Here is a 25550-nt window from a genome sequence, read left to right as displayed (position 1 = left end):
TGGCATTGTACATTTTTTGCAAACCATATATATGTTGCAGGTATGCTGAAACTTTATCTTTCAACAATGTAACATCTGGTTAGGTTTGAGCACTCTCACACTTTTGCACTGTCTGCCCCGTGTGTCAATTCAGAGTGTTTCGTGTTGTTGTTTCGATTCTCTGTATGTCAGTTACATAACTGTAGAACTGAAAATAAAGCCTCTTGAATCTTGAATCTTGAAAAATGTTGGCTTCAAATTACCCCTGTTTTTGGGGGGGCCAAATCCTGGCATTAAAAGCAGCTTTGTCCTAGTGAAAAAACAACTGCCATTCATGCCACAATGGCAGCAGGAAAAGCTGCACTGTCTCAGTGAAAAACAGCTGCTTTTCGTGGCAAAATATCCACAGTAACGAGTTGTAACACAACACCCTCATTTGGTGCCTAAGAAGCTGCTGGAAACACAGCACTCACTGGCTACATCTCAAACTGGTTTTCTTTGTTGCTCTCTAACAGTGATCTGCAGCTTGGCAGGCATCTCACCTAGTTGTCACCTAGGTTTCTCACCTAGGTGACACCTTGGCATCCCGCCTAGGTGTCTCGCCATCCACCGTCCCCTCCACCTTCAGATGACAAAGTCAGCTAATATATTACATCACTTTAGATGTGTTGATATAAACATACTAATGTACTCATGGTTTGCAAAAATGTGCAACATTTTCTTCTGCCAACTGGGCTGATATTGTGATACTTCAGTGTATCGATATTTTTTTATACGCCTAGTTATAGCGGTATTAATAGATGTACTTTTAAACCCAGAAAAAGAGAAAGTGGGCTGAGATAAGCATTAATGTTCCATTACAAGTGTTTTTATCAGGCTTACATAAGAAGGCATGACCTGAAATCCCCAGGGAAGGGCCAAAAGGGCGGGCGATGTCTCCACTGCTGCAGTATGAAGGATTATGAGCCTTCATTTATCTGGGACATCCTATCTGTTTCCCTTAGTACAGTCTTTACAGCCATGACACTAACACTGTAAGACTGTGTGTACAGCAGATGGTTACAGCACAATATAACTGAATATCAGCGAGCTGATATATAGTATGCCAGGTTTCCCCAGAAAGTGAAGATACAATCTGTCATTTGTTTTATTATCCACTGTATGTTTTGACATTATGAGAAACTGCTGCTATATGTGCACTTTTACAGTCTACTTTTCTCAACTTAAATATGAAGATTTACATCTGCTGACTGTCAGTTACACTGAACCTGGAAGGGGCAGTTCATAACAGTTTAAAGTCCATCTGCGAATATGCCCCCTTACACACACACACACAAATTTACACACAACACAGCTTGAATTCTTTCTTGAAGTGCCCACCTGATTCCCCTGTTTCCTCTCCTAATCCCAGTCAAATCCTGCCATTACAGAAAAGAGCCCAATCCTCCTAGCTCTCTATCCCAATATCTGTCCTTTTTCTCCCTTTCTGTCCATCCCTCCATTTCCGTGGCCCCTGATTTGGCGCAATCTTGCTCCCCTCCCGTGCCACTCTCCGTCTCAGCCCTGTTCCATTATTTTCTGGATGACAAAAAATATATGACAATAAAATCCCTGATGCTGGTGAAGAGCGAGGGCTGGCCCAAAGGTGACCCTGCTATTCTCATCAGCCTCCGTCCCACTTTTCACCCACCTCCGCTGATAGCTGTGACACACGGCGGCTGCCACTCGCCGCTTACGTTCTCTTCTCACACCAGATACTGTCTGAACCTCACCACCACCACCACCACCACCACCCCAACTCATCTCATTCTGAGCCCCTGCTGAGCACACACACACAGGCAATGGAAATTTTAATAATAATTTCAGAGTGGTATGATTGGATACGTTCCCGCGGAGAGACGAAGGAAAAGCAAAAGCAGCAGAGGTGAGCGATGGAGTAAGGAGAGTGAGCAAGTGAGAGAGTGAACGTGTGTGGATGAAGGGATCTAACGACTTTGCTTCTATCTCATTTGCAGATCCCATCCCTCTCTGTCTATATCACGACGTTATCCCCGTGCCAAAATAAGGGCTTATCGGCCAAGCCTCTCTCATGTGCACTGCCTGAACGTATGCTCTCTGAGACTGTGAGATAGATCTGTTTTAACGTAGGGACTATCTTGGTCTACATTACAATGAACCACATATGGCCTTCCATTTCAAGTGCTGCACTCTGTGAGGAATGGGGCTCTTTGTGCATACAACATGTTTACCAGAAGAAGGTCCTAAACCCTTTATCTTTATTTCACAATCATCACCTTCAAGCCTGAACAGAAACTGAGTGTATAATGTTGCTGTTTGGTCGATGGTATCAAAAGAGAATTATGTACCAATGAAAATGTTATCATAGGAATGACATGCTGTAGCTTACTGGTTATGTGTTTCATGCACAAAGCTGCTGGATTTGAAGGCGGAAAGGACAATTTAAAAAATATAGATGCAAAACTCTGTTGTAAAACATCTTGTTAACCCACAGCCTTTATTACAGTGACCCATGTTGGCCATTTTCTAACCACAGCCAATTATGCATCTTCACACCGCAGGCAGATGTGAAGCCAGTGTTAGCCTATTTATACATTCTGCGTCATCAGTGTAACTGCAAAAGGAAGACAACACAGTCCTATATTAGCATTTCTCAAATTATCTACATAAATATATTTTATGTTCTCATTTCAGTCTTACTTTGCTTTTCATTTATCTAATGTTTGAAGCTCTTCCCTGATTAAGGTTTGTAGTCCTGGAAACTAATAAATAAGCATTTACAATTTTGTAATTCTGCACTGGATAAAGTTGTTCTCTTAGGCTTGGTCAGCAAAGGTATGACCTGACAGTCTGTTGATGGACAGTTGATAATAAACTTACCATCACTGCCGGTCAGCGTTCTAATTTAACAGTGCCTTGTGCCTTCAGGGGGGGAAAGGGGCGGGGCAAGAACGAAAGTTCAGGCGGCGAAAGTCTGAGTAAAGCAGGTGGGAGAGTGGGTCCAACAACCACCAACTTTCACCTGGGAGGCTGGTGTTTGCTTCCTGTGAGATTGTAAAGCCAAACCCTGTTCTTTTTTTCTAAACCCAACCATGTGTGTGTGTGTGCTGGCTAGACTTAACCTTGTGCGATTGTTGTTGAAGGAAAAAATGTCAATTTGTGGTGTTATACAGAGACTGTATGCAAATGGTACATTTCCTGTGAAAAAGGAAGCGTATTTTGAAAGAAGAAAGTGCTCGTGACAAGCAGAATGTGACACAGCGTCCCAGAACATCAACAACCAACGCAACCAGGGTACCTTGCACCTTGTCGTATCTGGACATGGAAAGTCCATGACCAAACGTGGATATGTGGCGAGGTTGGAGAGAGGATATGTCGATTAAATAGTAGTGGTTAAGCAGCATTATAGATACAGGTTAGAAGGCTCCTGCTACACCGACTAGCATGTTAAGAGTGCAGTTATAAGCTATTAAGCGGCCATGTTTGTTGTTATGCTGTGACTGTATAGGAGCTGAGTTAGAGGAAGGTGGATAGCGTGACACCTAGGTGGGAAGCCTACAAAGCTGTAGACCACTGCAGACCACTGTTTGAGACCAACAAATAACAACACTGGTTGTTAATTTAGCCACACACTGCTTTGTTGCCAGCTGCGTTTCTGCCCTAAACGTGGCTTTTTTTTTTAGCAACCTGTAGCTGCATTCCCAGCGGCTTTTGTGCCAGCAGACATGGGTGTTTTAAGCCAAAACACAAACTTCTCTAAACCAAGTAGCTTTTGTGTCTAAACATAACCACACGTTAACCACAATGTTGTTTAAAAACAACGCTGACTAAGATGATAACAATATTCTGAACATGCTAGTTGGTGTAGGATGAGTCTTCTAATCTATGTCTATAACACTTATAACCACTACTAATGTCTGTTTAGCTCTAAATGGATGACTGTACAAACAGATAATTAGCTTAGGTTAATGTGTCTGCTTGCTGTGCATGTCGCTGGGTAGTTTCATAATGTTTGGGAGAGGAAATAAGAAATTGTTGAAACAAGTCAAACTTTTCAGTTTACACTCAAGGTCCACCTAACCAGTACAATAAAAGCAGTGGAGCTTTCCTTTAATGTTGAGGCTATTGGTGCAGAATGTCAACTTCAGTAAGGTTCAGACTTTTCAACAGGGCTGGAAGCCTATCTGCCCTTCGGCTTTCACCTGCCTATTAGGGTGGAACATATTGGCTAGATAGGTTCAGTGTGTGTGTGTGTGTGTGTGTGTGTGTGAGAGAGAGAGAGAGAGAGAGAGAGAGAGAGAGAGAGAGAGACATGCAGCATAGAATGACCAAATAGGACACGCACAAACAAACACACACACACACACACACACACACACACACGGGTGGGCTGGCGGTGGTGAGCCTTATCGCTATGCCACAAAGTGGGAAGATTAGATTACTCACTTCCCTAAACCTCTAACTTGGTTACCATAGCAATAGCAGTGTGACTGGGGCAGAAGCTGGTCATTGTGGGGGCTGCTCAAGCAGGAATGGACAGTGGAACAATCACCAGGGGAACCGCAGGTCAGCCAGCTATTTTACCTCAGTTACTCACTATCGCGCTCTAGTCTATTCTAACCTCCAATTATTTCCAGAGTCAGACCAGGCAAATGAGCTCATCTTACGCTCATGTACTTCAGTAGCCTATCTATTCCCCACACACCAAACACTGAGACAGTAAGAGCAGAGCAGAGATTATTCTTCATTATTCTTAATGTTAGCTAATATTAGGCCTAATACTACAGTTTCTGACTGATTATGTTGCTCCACACTATTTGGAAAGTCCATAAAATAATAGTATGGAGTGCTACCTCATATAATCATTTTTGTGCATTGCTGCATACTGAGCAAGGGAGATCAATTGAAATTGAATTCATAATTGCACCATAGTGGAGCCTCGCCCTTAATTCAAATTAATGAAGTGCTTGCAAATCCATAGTGTTGTGGGTTTGATCATTAGATTAATTACCCCAATCAGGCCATTGTATTTCAATTAAGCCAAGTACAGTGTTTATCTTTCCATTAGTCAACACTCAGAAAAGTAAAACAAAATAAAAAGTGAATGAATGAATATACAAACGCAAATCTAGTACTATTATCCATCTAGAGATACTGTTGTGTCATCAACAATGTCAGGGTAGTGATTTTAATAGTCTTAGGACTTCAGAGATAGTATTGAAGGACCTGTGCTTAAAAAGTCCCAGCCTGAACAAAGCTCAGCAAATAATTAAAAGAGACACACAGAGGAACTCAGGTAGCTGAAAAGACTGTGAGCGTCTTAAAAAGAATGCCTCATAAATATTAGTATTGAGACTGCAGATAGACTGACTCGCTGCCGCTAAGGACTCATAATGGAGTCGTTTTCTTACCATTCAAACAGAAAAATGGCTCTGATAAGTTACGGGACACTGTTTTGACCTTGACAAAGCACTTAATTTAGATAAGAGTTACCCTTCGAAACTGCAGTGGAATTAGGCCACTTTAATGCCGGAAGCCCACAGAGCATGACAGAGTTTAAATCTTTGACTTTGGGGCTTGAGGCAGGAGTGTCCTGCTGGCTCCTAACCAGCACTCTACTTGGTTCTTTTTGTGACTAATTTGGGTCTACTAGAGGATTTTTCAAAAAGTACATATTTAATATTGAATTGAAAAAGCCACAGAGCGCACAGCTCTCAAGTACTTTTCAGTCTTTTAAAATGATAGTGAATAATTAAAGTTACTGGTTGGCAAAATAACATTTTAACAGTATCAGAATATCTTTATTTCGTGGTAAATTACTGATTTTAAGTCATTCTAGCTGCACCGGCTCTAGTGACAGGCAGTCAGTCCACATGTGTGGTCCAGAATAAAAATAATATTAAATTTTGTACAGACATTCATGGTTCCCAGAGGATGGATCATAATCACTTGATGATCACCCTGACTTCTCTTCCCACCATGTGGTTGACATTTGTATAATGTCATCACTGATAACATCTCTGTGTGTTAACTTATCAGAGACAAACATGCATCTCCTACCCAGTCCTCGCTGTCGGCAACTCCAGTGGGAGCAATGAAAACCTTTGAGGTCTTTCCAACCACACACCTCTGATCAGCCACAGAAAAAGGGTTAGAAGACACACTTTCTGTAAACAAGTGACAGATTTTTAGTCCCACTCCCCTCTAGTTACTGTTGCTAGATTGGACAAGCTTGAAACAGAAACATCACAATGCTGATTCTGTTTAGCTGGGTACCCCTATAAGACGACAGCACTACAAAACATAATGTAAGGTAGGATTCTAAATTTCAACCCCAGTCTTACGGGTCCGGAAAAGACTAACGGGTCAGACCAGTTTCAGGCTGAAAATACGTGCTGATTGCCCATGTTGGGTAGGGCTCTGGCTGTGGATAAGAAAAAAACAAAACAAAACGTTATTAAAAAAATAAATAATATTAATAAGTGAACATTCTGCGAGTAGCTCCTTCTTGTCTCAGGGCCTGCAGGGTGAGAGGAGAGGGAGCAGCCAGGCTCCGTGCCAGGCTCTCTGTCCTGCCTCTTGGCTGGAGCAGGAAGCTTCTCTCATGGGGTATACAGCGTAGGGAGTCGGTGATCCACGGAGCTGGTCTATTTTTTCTGCTGGAGACATGCATGGCTTGCGCCACCACACAGCCGGTGTGTCCCGGGTGTAGAAGCCCACTAGTGCTTTTTGGAGGGTTCGGGCTTGGTCGGGCCGGGGCTCAGTATTTCATGTGATGATCTCAGACGAGCCAGGTTTGGGCTTCAACTCACTTATCGAGAACTTAAATGTGATGATGTATTCACAATGTTAACTTTTATAAACAAGGCAAAACAACGCAAATTGAGGCAAAGTCATTCTGGTCTTAACGAAAAAGGGAGAAGTGTGGCATTCTCTGCGTAATGGAGACAGAGGGTGAAGGCTAGCTATTTAGCTATGGTGTGTCTCAAATCACATACTTCCGTTAGTATACTTCTATGTAGTATACTGTGTGCACTATGTACTCATTGGCGTAGTGCACAAATTTCGACAGGGTAGTGTTGTCTCAAACCAAACACTGCCATTGTGCACTCACCGGATATGACGACTGCAAATTAGCTAGTTAGCAAACCAGCATTAGCATTCGCGGTACCAAATCATTACAGACTGCTAAATTAACACAAATAAACATACTGCTGGCTTATACCCGACAACAGTATAGTGGTGCTTAGTGCAAAAAACACGATGTTCACGGTCGCACAGTCCTCGGCCGCTATTTCCAGTTTGAAAAGTGGTCCCTCCCCCTCCGCAATGTAGCCAAGATGGCGACCATTGAGGGCGAGAAGTGTCCATAGTTCCACACTCAACTTTTTGACCATTTTGACTGCACTGTCCGGGTACTCATAGGGCACTGCATTTTTCCATACTTCTCAGTGTGAACGCACTTATGCTTTCAAAATAGTAAGTGTAAGTACAGAAGTACGCGATTTGAGCTAGCTTAAGATGAGACTATATACAATATAATGTGTCTGTCAAGATTGTGACAATCCCCCAGCAACATTTTTTACCATCCTTAAAATTTGGTTTTGTTTTCCGGGCTTATACGTCTCCAAGTATAACAGGAAAGGGGCGAGTCCCTCTGTGCTCAACTGTTAGTGGAGCAGAGAGCTAAAGTGGTGGGACTTCTCAATCTCACTAAATGGGGAGTTGTGTTTCTTTATATTTGGTATAAGGCAGGGAGAGCCTCTCTCTTCCTCAACTCCATTGTCTGACACATTTGATGACAGCTCCCACCTGTACTAAATTTCATGGCTATCCATCCAGTAGCTGTCGAGTCGTTCAGTCTGGACCAAAGTGCTGGACAGGTTGACATTGCCATCTATGAAGCCATGCTACTGACATGGTTAAAAATAAATACTTTTCTTTATAACATACTCTGCAGCTCATGTCTTACATGTTTTATCAAAAATCCAACACATTTTGGAGCTCAGCTGGTGTCTCTCTTACAGATTGAAGGTGAGCATTACAGCTCCACAGAGCTGCCCGCACAGTTTGCCTCGCTTAAAAATGCACTTGTAAAGGACCTGTTGAGACCCACAGAAATCTCTGAGGTTTAAGTCTTTGGTTGTCCTTTGTCCCTCTATGATCATGGGAGTGCAATTCAATTTCTCCACTGTACAATTTGATTTGGACAAATGTCTGATTCTGACTAAAGGGGCCATGTGACCAGACTCATGTCCTGAGGGCCTCTCCCTGCACAGTTGACTTGTGGTCTTACTTATTAGATAAAGAAATCTCAAAGACACACAAGAGAAGACACTAAGCACACATGCATTGGAGCTAGCCTGCACACTCTACACACACATTCACACATATACAGCCAATGAAACTGGCAACGACCCAGCTGACCGGAGCTTTATGTGTGTAGATTTATCATTGGCCATTAAAATACATTTGATTTTTACCAGGATGGCTCTCCACTGCTGGTTTCCTCTATAGGAGTCCGACCCTCCTTTTACAACCACTTTCTTTAACCTTCTCCCCTGCTCATAAAACACCAGCAGCTCTCCTCTTTCTCCACCTCCCCTCCTCCTTCCCCTCTGTCTCTTCTAGTGTATCTCTCCATCTATTTTGACCTCTGCTATGATTCTATCTTTATAGGTTGTGTTTGTGTTTCTCCTCCTCCTGTCCTTGCCCTCTTCTTTCGCCTCTCCCTCCTCTACTGCACAAATACCCTCTCTGCCCCCGAGCTATTTTTTCTTAATTGTCTCTTTTCCTGCTGAATGATCGATTCGTCAAATTTATCTGACAGTTTGAGAATACAGACAGTTCTCCAGCTTCTACTTTAAAACACCCAGAGGTCTCGAAAGGTGAGCATTCATAATGAGCTTTCATGGGGATATTCAGAGAAAAAAATGGCTTATTTTAATGTGAATAATGACACTAAACTCTTCACCCTTTCCCTGCCTGATGCTTCACTGTCCATTTCTGCTCCTCTCCCTCTTTATGATATTGTAGCCTCATATATTTCTATGGGAGCAAATACGTTCTAATATAGAATTGTGCACTTTACGACATACGGAAATGCATCTACATCCAGCTTTACTCCCTCTTTTTGTTCTGGACTATTCACTAGGAAACATTTACTTTTCAACAATCTGTTTATGCTAATTTTTTTTGCCATATCTGTCACATTAAGTCACTTTAAACAAATGCTAGGTGAATGTAATTATATTTTCACATTTTGGGAGCTAAAACTTGATTTACTTTCTTGCATAAGTCTGCTCATTAGGAGAACGTTTGTGAAAAGTTTGTGGCAGGACTGACCTGTCGCTTGCATTGACAGAGTGGACTTCAGAAACATTGCTGCTAGAATGGAGCATTTTGTAAGTCTATAACACAAACAGCATTTATGCATGGGAGACGCTGAGACTGACCATAAAGCTAAAGCAACACCTCTTTTTTAACAGAGGCTGGATATTTGGTTGTAATTTCACATGCTGTGTTTCAACTTTAGTATTACGACAGCAAAGGCTTTCAGGATGAGGACTAACTGAAGTGTTCGGCAAATGCAACACTATCTCTGGTAACATTGCTGGGGCTGCTGGAGTGTGAACTTCCCGAAATCGAATAAAGAGCAATACAGAGCTGCTAATGTTAGTCTAAACTCTGAAGCATCAAGGACCAGCACCCACACAGTGGGCAAATAGCACACAGGTGGATGTGCTATTGTGAACAAAGTTTTCAGCTTGTGTTAGAGCACATTAACACCGTTTAATCAAGTATGCAAACAGTCAAATGCAAGTAAATGTTTATGCATGTCTATGTTCTGTTGTAATAATTTTCAGGGTCGTAATACACCTGGATAAGCTGTATACCTAGAACAAAAGATAAATGTAAAAATGAGTGGTGTCCTATATCTCATTCCAAGAACCACATCAGTCCCGTCTTTGTAACACTACACTGCCCACCTGTTAGGCATAGAATTGGTTTTAAACTTTTACTAATTACTTTTAAAGCTTGACATGGCCTTGCACCTCCATACATTATAGATTTACTCACACCCTATGAGCCTTGCTGCTGCCTGCTCTCCACAGGTAGCAATCTCCTAACTGCCCCCCTCCTTACAGAAGGAGACCAGGTGTTTAACATTAGAACCCTGCAACTACTAAATAAATTAAATCTCCACAACCTCTGAATAGTTTTGAAAGACTGATGAAAAAATGGATGTTGAGTAATTAAAGCAGCTGTGCGGAACTTTCTACCATTTATAAAAGTGCCCCTAGTTCGTATCAACCCCCCCAAGATCCGCATATTTATTTGAATCCAACAGCGACAAAAAAGCCTTTCTCTATATGGCTATTTAGCGTAGCCTCGGTCGGGTCGGACACAGTGGAAGTCAGCAAACAAGAATACGGCACCCGGAGGCGGAAGTGATTCTGCACGCCCGCAGCGGCCCGCAGCCATTAAACCACAGAAGAAGAAGGAGCCATGTTTACAGAGAGTGTTCTTTGAGTAAGCGGTACGCAACGGGCATTGCTGAACACATAACATTTTTACCAGATGTATCTATAGGTATCTGAGATGTACTTTTGATGTCATGGCGGATAACAATGGAGCACCATCTAAAAGAAAACAAACAGAAGAAGGCTAAACGGGACAGTGATAGGGCTCGAGCCCAAACGCGTGTAAACCTCGGTCGGGCATTCACCAGTCCTGTCATTTACTTCAATATATGACAACATGGAAGTTATAAGCAAGCTAAATGTAACGTCAGTTGATGTGAACTGCTTTTGTCTAGTAACGTCACAACAAACGCCACAAGATTATCTGTGACTGTGACCATGAACACAAATATACAGCAGGCAGTTGTCCTCAGTTTAAAAGAAATTCAGACACTACACCAGAACATTTATGATTTTCCTCTTGCTCTCCAAAATGGATGCATGCAGTAATTGCCGGTTGCAGTTGAGATTTTACGAATGAAGCCAAATGCCGGCTGCAGTTGGAATTTTACGACACCAGGCTGTGGGTGTCATACCGCTTCGACCAAAGGGGGCGCTATAATCAACGAAAACGTAAAGTTCCGCACAGCTGCTTTAAGTATAGTGAAACATCCTTTCTAGGACATGTCTAAGTTTTGTTTCTGAATTTGAGTGTTTTTTTTTACTATATATTTTTTATGTATGTATAGTATTTTTTTTCATTAGGTGTGTTCATGTTAAAATGGGATAGTGTCACAATTTCCCCACGGGGATCAGTTATGTATTTTGATTCTGTTTCTGATTAGTAGCATATACAAGTCATTTCCTTTTCCTGCCTGCTTTCTTGCTTAGACTTCTAGACTGCAACGGACATAAGTCATGTGACTATATTGCAATTTCCTGATGAATTTTAGTAATGCACGCACATTTGTGTCATGTGTTTTAGTATATGGAATAAAACCAATCATCAATAGTTTGGTTTTTAATTTATTTCCTGACAATGTTAGTCATCTTTTTGTTTCTCACATTTCATTCTAGACTTTTCCCTGGAAAGGCACAGAGTATTTATATACGAAAGATCCTCTGAATGCTTTTGTTTCCCTACAATTGCAAGGAAGTTATGATGGTGCCTTGTTGCTGAAAAACACTCCCGGGATGTGTGATCTTTGTCCAATACACAACACAGCGCGGAGTTAGACTTAAATGGCATTGCTTGACAGAATAAAGAGAAAAGAGACAAATGCTCGTGTCAGTTTTTACAACCCACATGTGAATAAACAGTGCAAGTTTAGCTTATGCTTCTTGCGCTGCTGCGTCACAGGGATCCTTGTCAAAAGCCAAAGCTGAATGTAAAACACAGCAAATGTTGTGAATACTGTGTTTGGAAGACATATGAAAATGCACATTTCATTTTGTTTCTCCTTCCTCATGTTTCTTATCGCTGCCTGCCCTCCTTCTCTCCCTCCATCTCTGTATCACTCGCCTTCTGTTTCCTCAGTTCTGTTATCTATTTTGCGACTTTCCTCGGGCCATTTCTTTATCCACACCCCCCACCCCCACCCTCTCCTTCCCTCTCTCTCTCTCTCTCTCTCTCTCTCTCTCTCTGTCTCTTGTTGACCTAGCACCAGTTTCATTTCCGCTCGTTCATCCGTCTGTCTGCCATCTTTTTTGGGGGGAACTAATCTCTTTTCCAATCTCTCTCTCATATATGCTTGCTGATGCTCCATGCATGACAGTTAATGAAGGAACGGCATGGGCAAACACAGGACGGCAGATAGAGATGGACCAGAGTAAATATATGCATTCGTACAAACAAGCACTGACACATGAGCTCGACTAAAGACTGTGTACTGACTGGGCTGATGTTAGAGCTCAGTCTTGTTAGTCAATTAGGCAACAAATTAGAGTCTTACTTGAATGACGCATTATTATTCAGCTGGAGGTTTATACATGATTAGTTACTCACACAAAAGTTATTCATAAAAAGTCACTCGCAGCCCTAAGCTCTTCTCCATCATTACAATAAACGCTCACACACTTATCATCCCCTCCTAACTCACATCCTCTTTTAGCTGCAGCATTTATTATTCGCAATGTTGGTCACACACCATTCTGAGAAAACATCCACTGTGGCTCCCTTTCATTCAGCAGCGTAAGGAGGAGAAAATGAAACATGTGCACAATCCTAAATAAGAAAGCTGAAGTGATGAGGTTTCTGTGACACGTGTAGTCTTTGCAAGTCTTTTATAAACCAGCCCCAAATGTTTGCTGTGGGACAATTACAGAGGCAGTGCACATGTGCTGTGTAAGTGGATTTGTATTTTGAGCCTCCCATGTACAACAAAAAAAACCCCTCAAATTAATCAGTTCAAGATTAGGTTTCCCACAAGGCCGTGCCAATAATGCTTTAGTGAACTGTGTACACAAAAGTTGTGTAATTGCTGACCGTTTTTCAACCCATCCTATCAGTTTTTCAAATTACTTCCTGCCTTCCAGGCCATAAATTTCAGGATGATCTGAAAATGATCTTGCTGAGGCTTAAAAATAGCTTGAGACAGGAAATCCATCACAAGCCCTTGTTTTTATTCCAATAATTTTCTGTCACAGTTACATTATCATTCACTGCAGCAGTCGTGAGCAAAGACCATTAAAATATGAATCAGTGTGTACATAAAAACATTCCTTTATGATGCAATCAAGGCTATTTTGAGATGTTTTTTTTCTTTGTAAACACTCCCTGCTTCCTGCTGAATTACCCTGCAAATATAGAAATGAATTTGACAAAAAATGATTAGGCAATGAAATGTGTATTGAAATAGATATAGCAAAACAAAGAATGTCAGCAGGCAAAGGAAGCTCTTTTATTGCTTGGAGAGTTGTCCCACCTGGCATCAGATTAGAAAGCTACATTCATAAAGACTGGTGTTGTCTGTTCTTTCTAGTAATGTTGGTAACATAGACTTGCTGACTCTATTATTTTACTCTTTTTTTTTTTTTTTTTTTCTCGATTTATCCCAGAGTTCCCCTTAGTGGACCAAGAAACCTTTATCTTATCTTATCTCATCTTATCACAAATGGCCATCTGGGGGTAGTAGAAACATGCTTTAAAAACAACTGACATATTAAGATGTTATAAAGTTGCTTTGGCGTACGTATTAGCAAATAGTTGCCTAATTACACATCTAGAAGAAATGGTTTCACATTATTCATATGTGGGTCATGTTTTTAAGTTTATATGAGGGATATATCTTGCTAATGAGGGGTCCACTATGTTCACTAACTAGTCATTAACTGAGTTGTTTTTTTGTTTTTTTTTTCTCGTTAAAGACAGCTGCCTGCGAGGCATCGGTAGCTTAGTGGATAGTGCCAGCGCCCCATGTATAGAGGTGATGCCTCGCTGCAGCGGTCGCAAGTTCGACTCAGCTTGCAACCCTTTGCTGCATGTCATCCCCCCACTCTCTCTGTCCTCTGTCCTTTCACACTGTCCTGTACATTAAAGGCAAAAAGCCCAAAAAATAATCTTTAAAAAAAAAAAAAAAAAAAAAAAAAAAAAAAGACAGCTGCCTGCTGCATCTGAACGAGTTGTGAGAAAGAACCAAAACATGCATTGCAGGCCATCAAACCAAAACAATCAGCTCAAAGATGCTAAAACACTGCTGGCTGATAATTATCACTAGGTGTGACCCCTTTCACATGCAAGTTGTCATGTGATCAATTAATAAAATAACAGTATTTATTATAGTAGGGCTGCCCGCTGAAAGTTGGAGATCTAAATCATAAGTCAAAGACCACTAAGTTGACCCAGATTCCTTCAAGTCGAGCAGTCATTTTTGGGGGCGTTTCAGTCCTCAGATTTGGCTGCAGCCTGAGCGCTCCTCTCTTTAATGCTACTCTTCAGTACAGGCAGCTGCAGACACAGAGGCAGCTACCTGGATGGGTTGAGAATAGCTGCAGACACAGAGGCAGCTACCTGGATGGGTTGAGAATTTGCCCAGTCAAGCAGATATATCTGCCTTCTGCTTAGAAGTGATGAATTTACAGCTCACAGCAGCTTCGTACAATACAGTCTCTGGCTTTTAGTTGATATCTAGCATCTGAAAAATTATTGTTGCACTTTGCTGTTCTGTCGTTAGAGTAGTTAGTGTTTTTACTATATGACATGAATGTCACTGTCACACCGAATGTCCTACTGAACCCCGTTCAAACTTTTAAACTCTATATGGAAAATATAGTCGAATATTCATGTTGAACAATCAATTCTGATTTGACATAAATTGGAGTTGAGAGACCATTTTTTGATCTCTACTGAACTCCAGCCATGATACATTAATACACAACCTTCTTCCTACCCCCCTTGCTCGGTTCACACCTATCTTCGCACTTCATTTTGATCTCAACTACTGTACACACCTATAAATGCACAGTTGCTATCGTGTTGACAAAATCTGTCACAGACAAATAGACAGAAAGACAGACAAACATATATACACCTGTTAAAATACTCAAAACTGCCTCTGTGGTAGTTCCCACTACAATGTTACCAAGAATATTTCCCCCTGGTGAAACACACACAGACTAACTTGGTAAGAACAATACCAGCCGACAGGGATTGTTGAAGTTGGTAATTAAATTTAAAAAAAAAAAAAAAAAAAGATGTATAGATGCAGTAAAATAAAAAGTAGCAACTGAACATTATGAGTTAAGAAAACATACATTTAAATTATTCCAATGTGTGCTGTATGTTCAATATATTTATAATCTGATGTGTTAAATGATTGAATGATATTTCAAATTTTAAATACATTCAAATCAAATTTGTTTGTTTGTTCAGGGCCATGAATTGTGACAATGTCCTTCAAACAAACTCAAGTTGTCTGGGCTTACAGTTAACATGTCTGCTCATATGTTACTGAGCTGCGGACAAAGTGTAAGTGGAGGAAGACCATGAGCACAGAGAGGTGCATTAAAAAGCAATGCATGTGGAGTTAGAACAGAGGAGGAGGAGATGAGTAATCTTACCGTCGTCTCCTGATCCTGAGCCCGCATCTGCGGAGGAGAACAAACAGTTATTAACCAGAGGCTCACACAGCCACAGACATTAGCTGAATAAGTGTGTGTGTCTGCATATGTAAGTGCGTGTCTGGGCTAATGCAAGTATGTGCTTGTGAGTGTATGTGTGTGAAGACTGAGACACTTTGTGCACTTGTGGGTGCATTTGAGCGGGATGAGATTTCTCTAAAGATGGTGCGGAAAAGTGACACTGGGAGTCAGATTTCAGAAAGAAAAAAAGCGCAGGGTGCCCTGAGGCTTCAAGCATCTTCTCCATTCTACAACAGTACAGTGATTATAACACCTCCAACTGTGGACCTTTTGGCTGTAGGACTGTGGGAAGACACTCACGATGTCTCCAGTTGCCAATGTGTTCGTGTGTCAGCGACTTCTTCTCCATGGCTCTCACACTGAATCTGTGTAAAGCTCCCTCAAACACATTGAGCTCACTGGACTGTTTAACAATATGGCTGTGAAAGGGATACTGATGAGCACTTCGAAGAACAGGCACCGTGTAACTTGAGCTGCAGCATAAAGCGATCAGCTAAAATGCCCAGGGCCAGAGACCAGACACAGGGCCTCAGAGGACTAGAGGGGGATAATAGCTCAGCTCCATATGAATACTCATGTGAGAGGGGTTTTTAAGAAGAGGTGCACGCACTAAAACAAATGGAGTCTGACCAGCGAGCTGTCCTGATACTTTAATGACACAAGCTTTGGGTCGATAAAATACATTTCTGACGGGATAAAACCATGTCTCCAGTGTGATGATTCTTTGAGGTCAGTGCAGCAGACGGCCAGATGTGCCAAGGGAAAGAGAGTCTCAAAGCTACCAGTCAAGATCTGATAAGAATTACTGAGGTGGGACTGCCTCCAAAATGAAAGCAGAAATGTATTATTTTACTGGCAAATTTGAAATTCTAATTTTAGTAGAAATATTTTTTCCTTTTGATGGACAGATTTCTTTTTATTGAATAATTTAGTCTCTTGAATAGTACACATGTGGAAGGAGACGTGGTAATATTAAAAAACACACTTTGAAAGACAGCAATAGATGCCCCCACTCCTTTCCTTCTCAACCCAGAGGGTCCAACCCAAACACATCAGTGTTCTGACTTTAACACAGACTGCATGAGGTTACACCAGGACTGTAAATCTTGTTCATACACAAAGACTATCATCTGAATACATCACATACATAGTAGCTTTAAGATAAATCAATACTCTAAAACTCATCAGAAAGATACATTACTGTACATTTCTTAAAGCCGCAGCCCAATTTGATGAATGAGTCAGTATTTAACACTCTGACTATGCTTCAAGATTGAGTTATGATGCAAATGGTGTTGGGGAACGTGGTGTCTAGATGTCAGTACTAACAAAGCAGCACATTCCCACTCCGACCTTGTCACATATCCCTGCTTGGTCATAGACTTTCCACATTGAAATATGACGTGAAAGGTACCCTGGGTGCATTGGTTGTTGATGGTTTGGGACGCCGTTTCAACTTCTGCCTCTTATTCTGTCCACTTAAAATACACTTGTGTTGTCACAGGAAATGCACGGTTTGCATACAGTCTCTTTCACAATAAACATACTACATCTGTAAAACACTGTAAATTGACATTTTTTGCCTTCAACAACAAATGTACTTGGTTACGTTTAGTCAACACTCACATGTGGTTGGGTTTAGGCAATAAAAGCAAGTGGTTGGGTAGAGAAAAAAATAACAGGGTTTGGCTTTACAATCGTATGGGACGCGAACACCAGCCGCCCGGGGGAAAGTCAGTAATTGTTGGACCCACCCACCCTACTTGGACTTGTCACCCCTTAACTTTTGTTGTTGTCTTGCTGCATTTCCCCAATGCCATCAGGCACCATTACACACTGATGGCGCCCAGTGGCAAAAAATACAGCTGCTAATGGCCACTTGAAGCTGGTACAAAAAAAAGGTTATGGTCTCTATGGCTAATTTCAACATTAATGGCAACTGTAATGGGGGTGAAATTTTCTATAGCTCACTGTAACTTACATTTTTTACATGCATATTTGAAGGCATGGCCACTTTGAGTGACAGGTGGATGGCATTCGTTAACAAGTCACTACCACAGCCACAACATTGGTTAGGTAATAAAACCATGGCATTACCAGTTTCACAGAGTAGCCATAGCTCTCAGTATTTTAGTGTGTGTTCAGTTCATGAAAGTTAAGCAAGAAAATAGCATTTAGGAGAACGAGACTGGCCAGTCACTGCCAGTAAACTAGTGCTGTAGGAGCCAACACATGGACATCATTCACAACGACGTTCCACCTCAATATACGTGGATGTCCTAAAGAGAGATGTAAGAGCAGAAAGCACTGGGGATGTCTGGAGACGCCGATGGAGGGCTTGTCTGAGGACGACCGAATGAATGATTAGTTGTACTGAAAGACCCTCTAAGGAGTCAGATGTTAATTTTCCCTGTAAGCACATTTAGTTTTAATCCTTTTAAGCCTTTTTTCCTGGCAAAAATCAGCGTAAGCATAACCGCAGTTAAGTAGAGACTGTAAATGCACCATGCTAACCAAGCTAGCAGCTAAGAGTTAGGGTTAGCTCCACTCTCACATCCAAATATGGTTATTTCAGGCTCCAAAATTCTAAAATGGTGACCACCAAAAACTTGAGGCTTCAAAACAGGAGTCCACAAATCCTTTCATATCCATTATTTTATACATCTATGATACTAGCATCAGGAGCTGAAAGCAGAGTATCACAGTGTAGCTAACTGGACTGAAAAAGGGGGACTGTGATTAATAATTGGCTCCTGTGAGGTCAGATGAGAGACTCTGCTCATCTGGTTTGGGGTTACTTTATTAGATACAGTGAGAGACTAAGGAGTTGCCCACAAAGATTTTAAATTGATACACTAACTGCAACAAGATGGTTGGCTCACTGTGCAGGGAGTAGAGCCATAGTCAGAGCAGAACTGATAGGGTAAATGTCTTGGTGCACTGAGACAAAATGGGTTGCAAGCATAAGATGCTGGACTAGCATGCTAGCGGTATCATTCTACAAGATGTAAATGATACTTTTTCAAGCACTTTTACTGTCATTGCTCTCTATTCCAGTCCTTGCACTCACTCCTTGCACAGTCACATAAATAATACAGCTACAAAATGGGAAGTGGAGTTTCTATTAAAAGAATATGCTCCCATGTTTTACTCCAAGTAGCATCTTACAGGTTATCTAAGCAACAACCCTATTATCTGTAATAAAAATTGTGTTCTTCTGGAAGTACCTACAATTTTCAAAAATTGCAGGTGAGGAGAGCTTGACCAAAGCAAGGAATATAAATATATATCAAATAAACTCAACAATTTAATAGAATAATCTGCCATACATATTTAACATATTTAAAGAAACAACTGAAGTCAGGCCCATAACATCCATAGGCAAAATAAGTGTTTTGTATGTTTCTCTGCAGTATGTACTGCATGTGCATATGACTAGAAATGTATTATTATTTTAATGTTTTACTGTTCTATTTGTTTTTCTGCCATATACTTGGTTTTAATGCCATTTTATTGTGCTTGTGATAATGTTGTATATTATCGTTTTATATGCAATGTAAGTCAACATCATCATCAGTCAGCACAACTTGTGTATTATACAGTATATTATAATATGGACCCCAGGAGGATGAGTTGTTGCCAAGGGAACAACTGGTCCAAACTAATCCAAGTAAACAACAATAAACCTACTCAGCATGCAGTCATAAAAGGGCCACAATGGACTATCACTACTCGCTGAAAGAGGGGTCAGTTCCTGCTGAAAACTGTCTTCATGGTGAATCCCTTTAACACGTTTCACAGGTGTGTTTCAAATTTTATCAGACTAAACTCTGCATGACGAATGAGGCAAAATCAATTTAAGAGATGAAGCAAATGTATCCCAGCCCTATTCTCCAGTGAAATATTTTTTGTGTTACATAATGAATGGAAGAGTAGAAAACTGATCTTTCATTACAGAAACACTGTTTTTCTTACAGGGCTCTGTAAGGCCACCCTGGTGTAACCTCAGGGTACCAAGCCAGAATTACTGCATGTCTAAGTCAGTAAACAAAAACCAAAATCAATTGAAAAAGTATTTAAAGGTACCAAGGTTACTTTTAGCACTCTGGAGTGGTGTTTATATAGGTTGACCCTTGTTAAGATTGTGTTGTGCTTGCACTAAAGGATACATTGGCACACATGCACATCTGGGTTACGCACACACATTCCCTCTACTGATTTCAGTTTTTTTTTTACTGATGAAAACAATGTGAAATTTAAAAACCATCATGGCAAGTGTTTAATTAGGAAGGAAATGCACACAACACGTTTGCTATGATAGACACTACATTTTGTTGAGTGAGACTCAAGGGAAATAGAAACTTGTATTGTTTGTTTGTTTGCAAAAAAGAAATAAATAAAAAATCACAGGGCACCTTTAATGTTGGAAAAAAATCTCAATGCACACTCTCTACAAAAACTGCCCTCCTCTGTCTTACCTCCTTTTAAATCTGCAGAATTTCAGTGACCTTGGTACACGTGGGACACTAAATGTGCAGTGTTTCATGAAAAGGCTTAGCTTGGAGGATCAGGCAAAAGTCAGAAGGGGTCCATGGGAGATCAATAAAAACCTTTAGTATCTGTACAAGGGCAGAGGTTTCAGGAGAGAAAGACTGGCATTAGAAAAATAGAACAAAATGGCAAGGGAGATAGGCACAGGCGTACTTTTCTGCCCGCTTGTCTGCCAAATGAAGGGTCACAAAGAGGAGATACCACACAATTTTATTTTGTGAGAGGCACTGAAGAGCGAGTAAGAGAACAGAGGAGGAGTGCCAAGAGAGAAAAAAAAAAAGTTACCTCCACAGACAATGGATGAATGAAGTGATTTTGTTTTTTTCTAGGTTTTGGAGCGATTGATTAGAAGAGGGAAGAAGCAGATAGAAGGAAAGAGGAAACCTGAGGGAACTGTTATTAACCTTACTGTGCTGCTAACATCAGAGGCATTGCACACACACACACACGCATACGCACACACACACACACACACACACACACCCACGCACACACACACACACACACACACACACACACACACACACTGCTTCTTGCTTGTATGGGCACACTTTCCACCTTCTATTGTTAATGATTGTAAGCTGGACATCAATAGAACACATGGCTGCAGTGATGTTAACAGACACTCTGCACAGCGGGCAGTTTCGTGTATCAAACTGTTTGTGAGTCTGTGTAAAAATGACACTCATATTCTAACGGGCTATCTTAGCTGTGAACCCTTGTAAGTGATTTTTCTGTGATACACGACCATACTTCTGTCTTTGTACAAAAACTTCAAATCCCCAGGGTGCATAAATCCATATAGTACTTATATACTCGCAAACACAACCAATGTGATATATTTCCAACAGCAACAAGAGGCAGATTATTTCCTCACATTTTGTGACGCTGAGCTGTGGCATGTACAAATCTAAATCTTCAGTATTTGCAGCTTTAAAGGCTACAGTGGCTGTCTGGGGAGATGTAGAGCAAGTTTTTTTGCACCTTTGAAATTATGCTCCATCAAAGCAGAACTTGATAGGAACATTTTCAGCTCAGTAGGAAACATGGGTTTTTAATCCGCTGACCCCAGGGGTTGGCGGATCCCGGGATTCTGCAAAAATCTTATATCTTCCTGACCAATTAGCTTTCTAGTTAGAACACAGATCCCAAATTACAATCTTAGAAGTGGGAGACATTCCAGCCATCATTATATTGCACTATAATTTGATCAAATTGCTGAAGTTTCCTTGCTGATTGCCATTAGAGAATGCTTTCAGCTGCACAGTCCCATCCAGCCCAGTATCTTTAGGATATTGGATGTGCATATTGGATGCACCTGGGGGCACCACTGCTTGTTTTGCCCCCAGGGCCAAGGTTAATGTGGACCAGCTTCATTTTATTCAGCATTCAAGAAGCAGGACTCTTCACTTGGGTCTTGAGGAACTGCAGTGTTTATTCAAACTTAAACCTACACTGTACATTTACTACTACTACTCAACAATTTTACCACTGCGTGCTGAGCTCAGTGCGGTGGGGGCGAGGAAAGACATAAGAGTGTCTCTGTATGTTCTGCAGCATTAGTTTAGTTTGCTATCACATCACTCGACCCTTTGTTTGCATAAACAAGTTACTGAAATGAAAGTTGTGTCACAAAAGTATGTTGTTATATTGTTGCATATACATGAGTATATGGAAATTCTGGAGCTTTCTAAAGCGGGATTTGTACTTCTGTGTCAAATCGATGCTGTGCCAAGGGTGTGGCATAAGCTCTGTGTACTCCTACATTGTAGCCACAGCATAGTCTGACGTGCACCACTGCAAAAATGTAACTACACATCGCAGCAACGTAGACCTATATTTTTGTTAAGCGAAAACCATTTCCCCCAGTGGATAAAATGCTTCTATTTACTTTAACTTCACAGATTAGAAAGAATAAATTGTAAAGATGATAAAGCCCCCACACAATGGCATTTTAAGTCCTGTGTGGCTACATATTGGTAGAGAAAAAGTCTGCTAGCTGCAAGGCTAATTTATACAATGTGTAAAGCTATAGACTTGAGCTATTAACATCAGCATGTTGTATTTGTGGGGAAGATGTGTTCTGCAAAAGACAATTGTTCTGTCTGTGTATCTTGCAAGTTAGAATAAAGCCTGTTTGTGTACTTGAGTAAGATAATGTCACTAAGCCATGTTTAAAATGTATTTTCGATGGGTTTTGCATTAATCAAACCTCATGGAACTTCACAGAAACCCAACAACACAGACACATCACTGCACAAGTATTAGTGCTCACAATGGCGTTCGTACGCTATGGCAGAGGTTCTGCATAGAGCCAACATACAAATCCACCTTTTGTGGGTATAAGGCATATACTTACATATCACAAAGACTACACCACTGATGTGGAGGTGGTGGGGTGTGAACAGGTAAGAGACCTGCAAGTAATGCTTGCAATTATATTCCTGACACTAACTATACCATAGTTCCCATGCTAAGATACTGCAGAGAGCACAATTTTTAAAAACGTGTTGCTCCACAGAATTTTTCAGAATCATCTGATGTTCCAGTCTGGTGACAGTTTCCTAAAATGTCCTTGACAGAGACCTTGAATCCCCCATGGGGTGCTTCTCTGTAGCTCATCTTCACCTCTGACCTCCCTGGAGGCCAGCAAGCAAAAAGAAAATCTCCCTACAGATCAATAATGTATTAGATTATCATTACTTAAAGTACTTAGAATTCAGATTGAATTTGCAGCTAATTAGCAATGAGGAGACATGGATTTTTGTGTACACAGAGAATTAGTGGTGTATTGATGACTTCTCCTGAATTGCATGTGTGATTATACTGACACCATTACACTGATTCTCATTTAGCTCCAGGTCTACACAAACCCAGAGTGTGCTTCCTAAATCATCATAAACATATGGCTCCTGTCATCTGTTGGCGCTCAGGGACTGCAGAGCGACAAAATGGTGATTTAATATGTCATCAACATTTTAACAATGTGTCAATTAAAACCTCTCCCACCTCCCTATTTAATGACTTCCTTAAAGTTACACGGTTCGAATATGTGAAGTGAGTTGGAAAGTGCTATGTTAGCGCTTGCCTTAGCTTAACTCTCTCCTTTGGGGAAAATAGAACGCTTGGTTTGTTTCACTCCGCTAAGCTAATGCTCCTCACTGTGCTGGGCTAGCACTTGATGTGATAGGAAAGTGGTACCATCCTGTGGTAATCAGCTCTCACTGGCTTTGTACCGCTGAGAGCTCTTCCTGTTATCGGCCTCTAAATCAGAACGTTCTTATCTGTCGGTGACATGAAGATAATAAAGACTGGAATGAACTGGAATAAAGGAAGTGTAAATTTGCTTCTTCATCTGACAGATGTCGCATTGAAAAAGTCAATAATGGGCTAAAATGCCCCACTTTGTAAGATAGCACAAACCCAAACCTCTGTGATATAACATTTTGCATGATGTCTAAACTTTTCTACAGCAGCCTTTCCAAGAAGCATTTCCTTGGGAACAAAAAAACCCAGAAGGTTTTGGTATCATGTTTGTCTATGCCTCAGTGTCGTCACTTAGCATGAAACTGACACCTCAGCAGGCTTCCTGTTTACTGTTTGGAATGACAGCAGACTCTAACGTCTGGCCGTTTGGCCTCAATAGCATCCAAGAGGGTTAATGAGAGCACATGAAACTGTGCTGTCAAGTGGCAATACAGTAAACACGAGAAGAGATCTGATGAGATGGGTCACAAGTATGTAAAGGTTTACAATCAAATAGGAAAAGTAAATAACTAGTGCTCTTCCTTATCGTCTACAGCTGAGGCAGTATATAATGAAGTTTCTTCAACCCATTTTGATTCCATGTCAGTACTCAGTGGCTGACAGAGCTGGCTGTAACATGGCTGTGTGGACAATGCTGAAAATAACCAAAAACTAAAACCACAGGGGACAAAGAAATCAGTGTGAGACACTGACATAACTTCTGGCTACTACATCTATAAGCAGATTTGGCAGAGAGTTGGCAGAGACCAAAACAGAGCTAAAAGGGGAGTTAATATTGGACTTACATTCATCAGGTGACCAGGAATACATTGTAAAATTTATGCTGATGTTGCTCTGCATCTGCTGGAGGTGGTAATAGGTAATGTTTGCAATGATGTTAAGTATAACTATTTGAGGTGATGATTTAAATCCAACTTACGCAATATTTCTTTCGGTGCTACAAAAAGAAAAATTAGGAAAATGTAGCATCTACAATTCCATAAAACTTATGTAAGTGCTTTCTCATATTAGGGACAATTTATTCATACGGTGCCCGTTGTTCTGTACATGTATACACTTGCGTCATCATGTATGTGACAAATTTAAGTTTTCACAACAATGTAAGCATGCCAGTCGCAAAATCCAAAGCTCATACAATAGAGGCAACCTTGCATTATACATATTATTGTTCATATTTTGGAGACAATGTCAAGAACGACCCTCTCGCCTGTCGTCCTACGTTATCACCCAGGGCCGTGCAGTTCAGAGCATTGGACTGGCATATGCTGTGCGCATACGCGGATATCGGAGGAGACCAGCAGTGTTGAGAAATGCCTTTGTGACTCTACTTGCCGACTACCACTTGTTAAATAGCAGTCACTTCCATGTTTTGGTACAGTTGGTTTTCACACTTGATGCCAACTGTACCTGAATACATATGAACCATTCTCTAGACCACCTTTTCAAGTGGACCTGGGTATGGATCGACTTATCATGTACGGGTATGGTGCACAGTATTCACACTAATCAAACAAAGTCATATGAGGTACTTATCCATGGTCAGTGTATAACATAGATGTCAATCAGCATGCCTCAAGTTTCGAGAAGCAGGCAGGAGCACCGATAGAGAAGCTGAGCAATGTACTGCTGTGGATGGGGTCAACAGCTAAATGCATGTAAATGTCAATGTGTACCCTATATTTAGAAGATTTTCACTGCTTTACCTTGCTGCAGAAATTCCCAACTGACTGAAAAAAATAAATTATATACATATATATATATATATATATATATATACACACACATACATGTACATATATATATACATATAAGATAAGATAAGCTACACCTTTATTGATCCCACAATTGAGAAATTCCATATATATATATATATATATATATGTATATATATATATATATATATATATATATATATATATATATATATGTGTGTGTGTATATATATATATATATATATATATATTTCAGCTTGCTTAACTAACCCTTTTAAACACCAAAGTCACACAATAAAACAAAATAACAAAATAAGTGTTCAAGGCAGACGTAAACCAGCAACTCCTGTGGTCAGTGATGTTAAGTGACTGTTTATTTCAGTGGAGTCTGGCTTTGAAAAGAGGGATATAATGGCTTCAC

The 25550-nt window shown here is 40.8% G+C and overlaps 1 protein-coding gene across 2 annotated transcripts in view; it reads right to left on the bottom strand.

The window, feature by feature from the left end:
* tmeff2a (transmembrane protein with EGF-like and two follistatin-like domains 2a) overlaps positions 1 to 25550 on the bottom strand; it is a 154840-nt gene that overhangs the window by 59177 nt on the left and 70113 nt on the right. For both annotated transcript variants that reach the window (XM_050049849.1, XM_050049850.1), the window contains exon 4: positions 15519 to 15545. In XM_050049849.1, the coding sequence (XP_049905806.1) occupies positions 15519 to 15545 (27 nt within the window). The remainder of the gene's footprint in view (positions 1 to 15518; positions 15546 to 25550) is intronic.

The sequence above is a fragment of the Epinephelus moara genome, chromosome 7 (genome assembly GCF_006386435.1).
Source record: "Epinephelus moara isolate mb chromosome 7, YSFRI_EMoa_1.0, whole genome shotgun sequence".
Classification (NCBI taxonomy): Eukaryota; Metazoa; Chordata; class Actinopteri; order Perciformes; family Serranidae; genus Epinephelus; species Epinephelus moara.
This window is presented reverse-complemented; position numbering and strand designations above follow the sequence as displayed.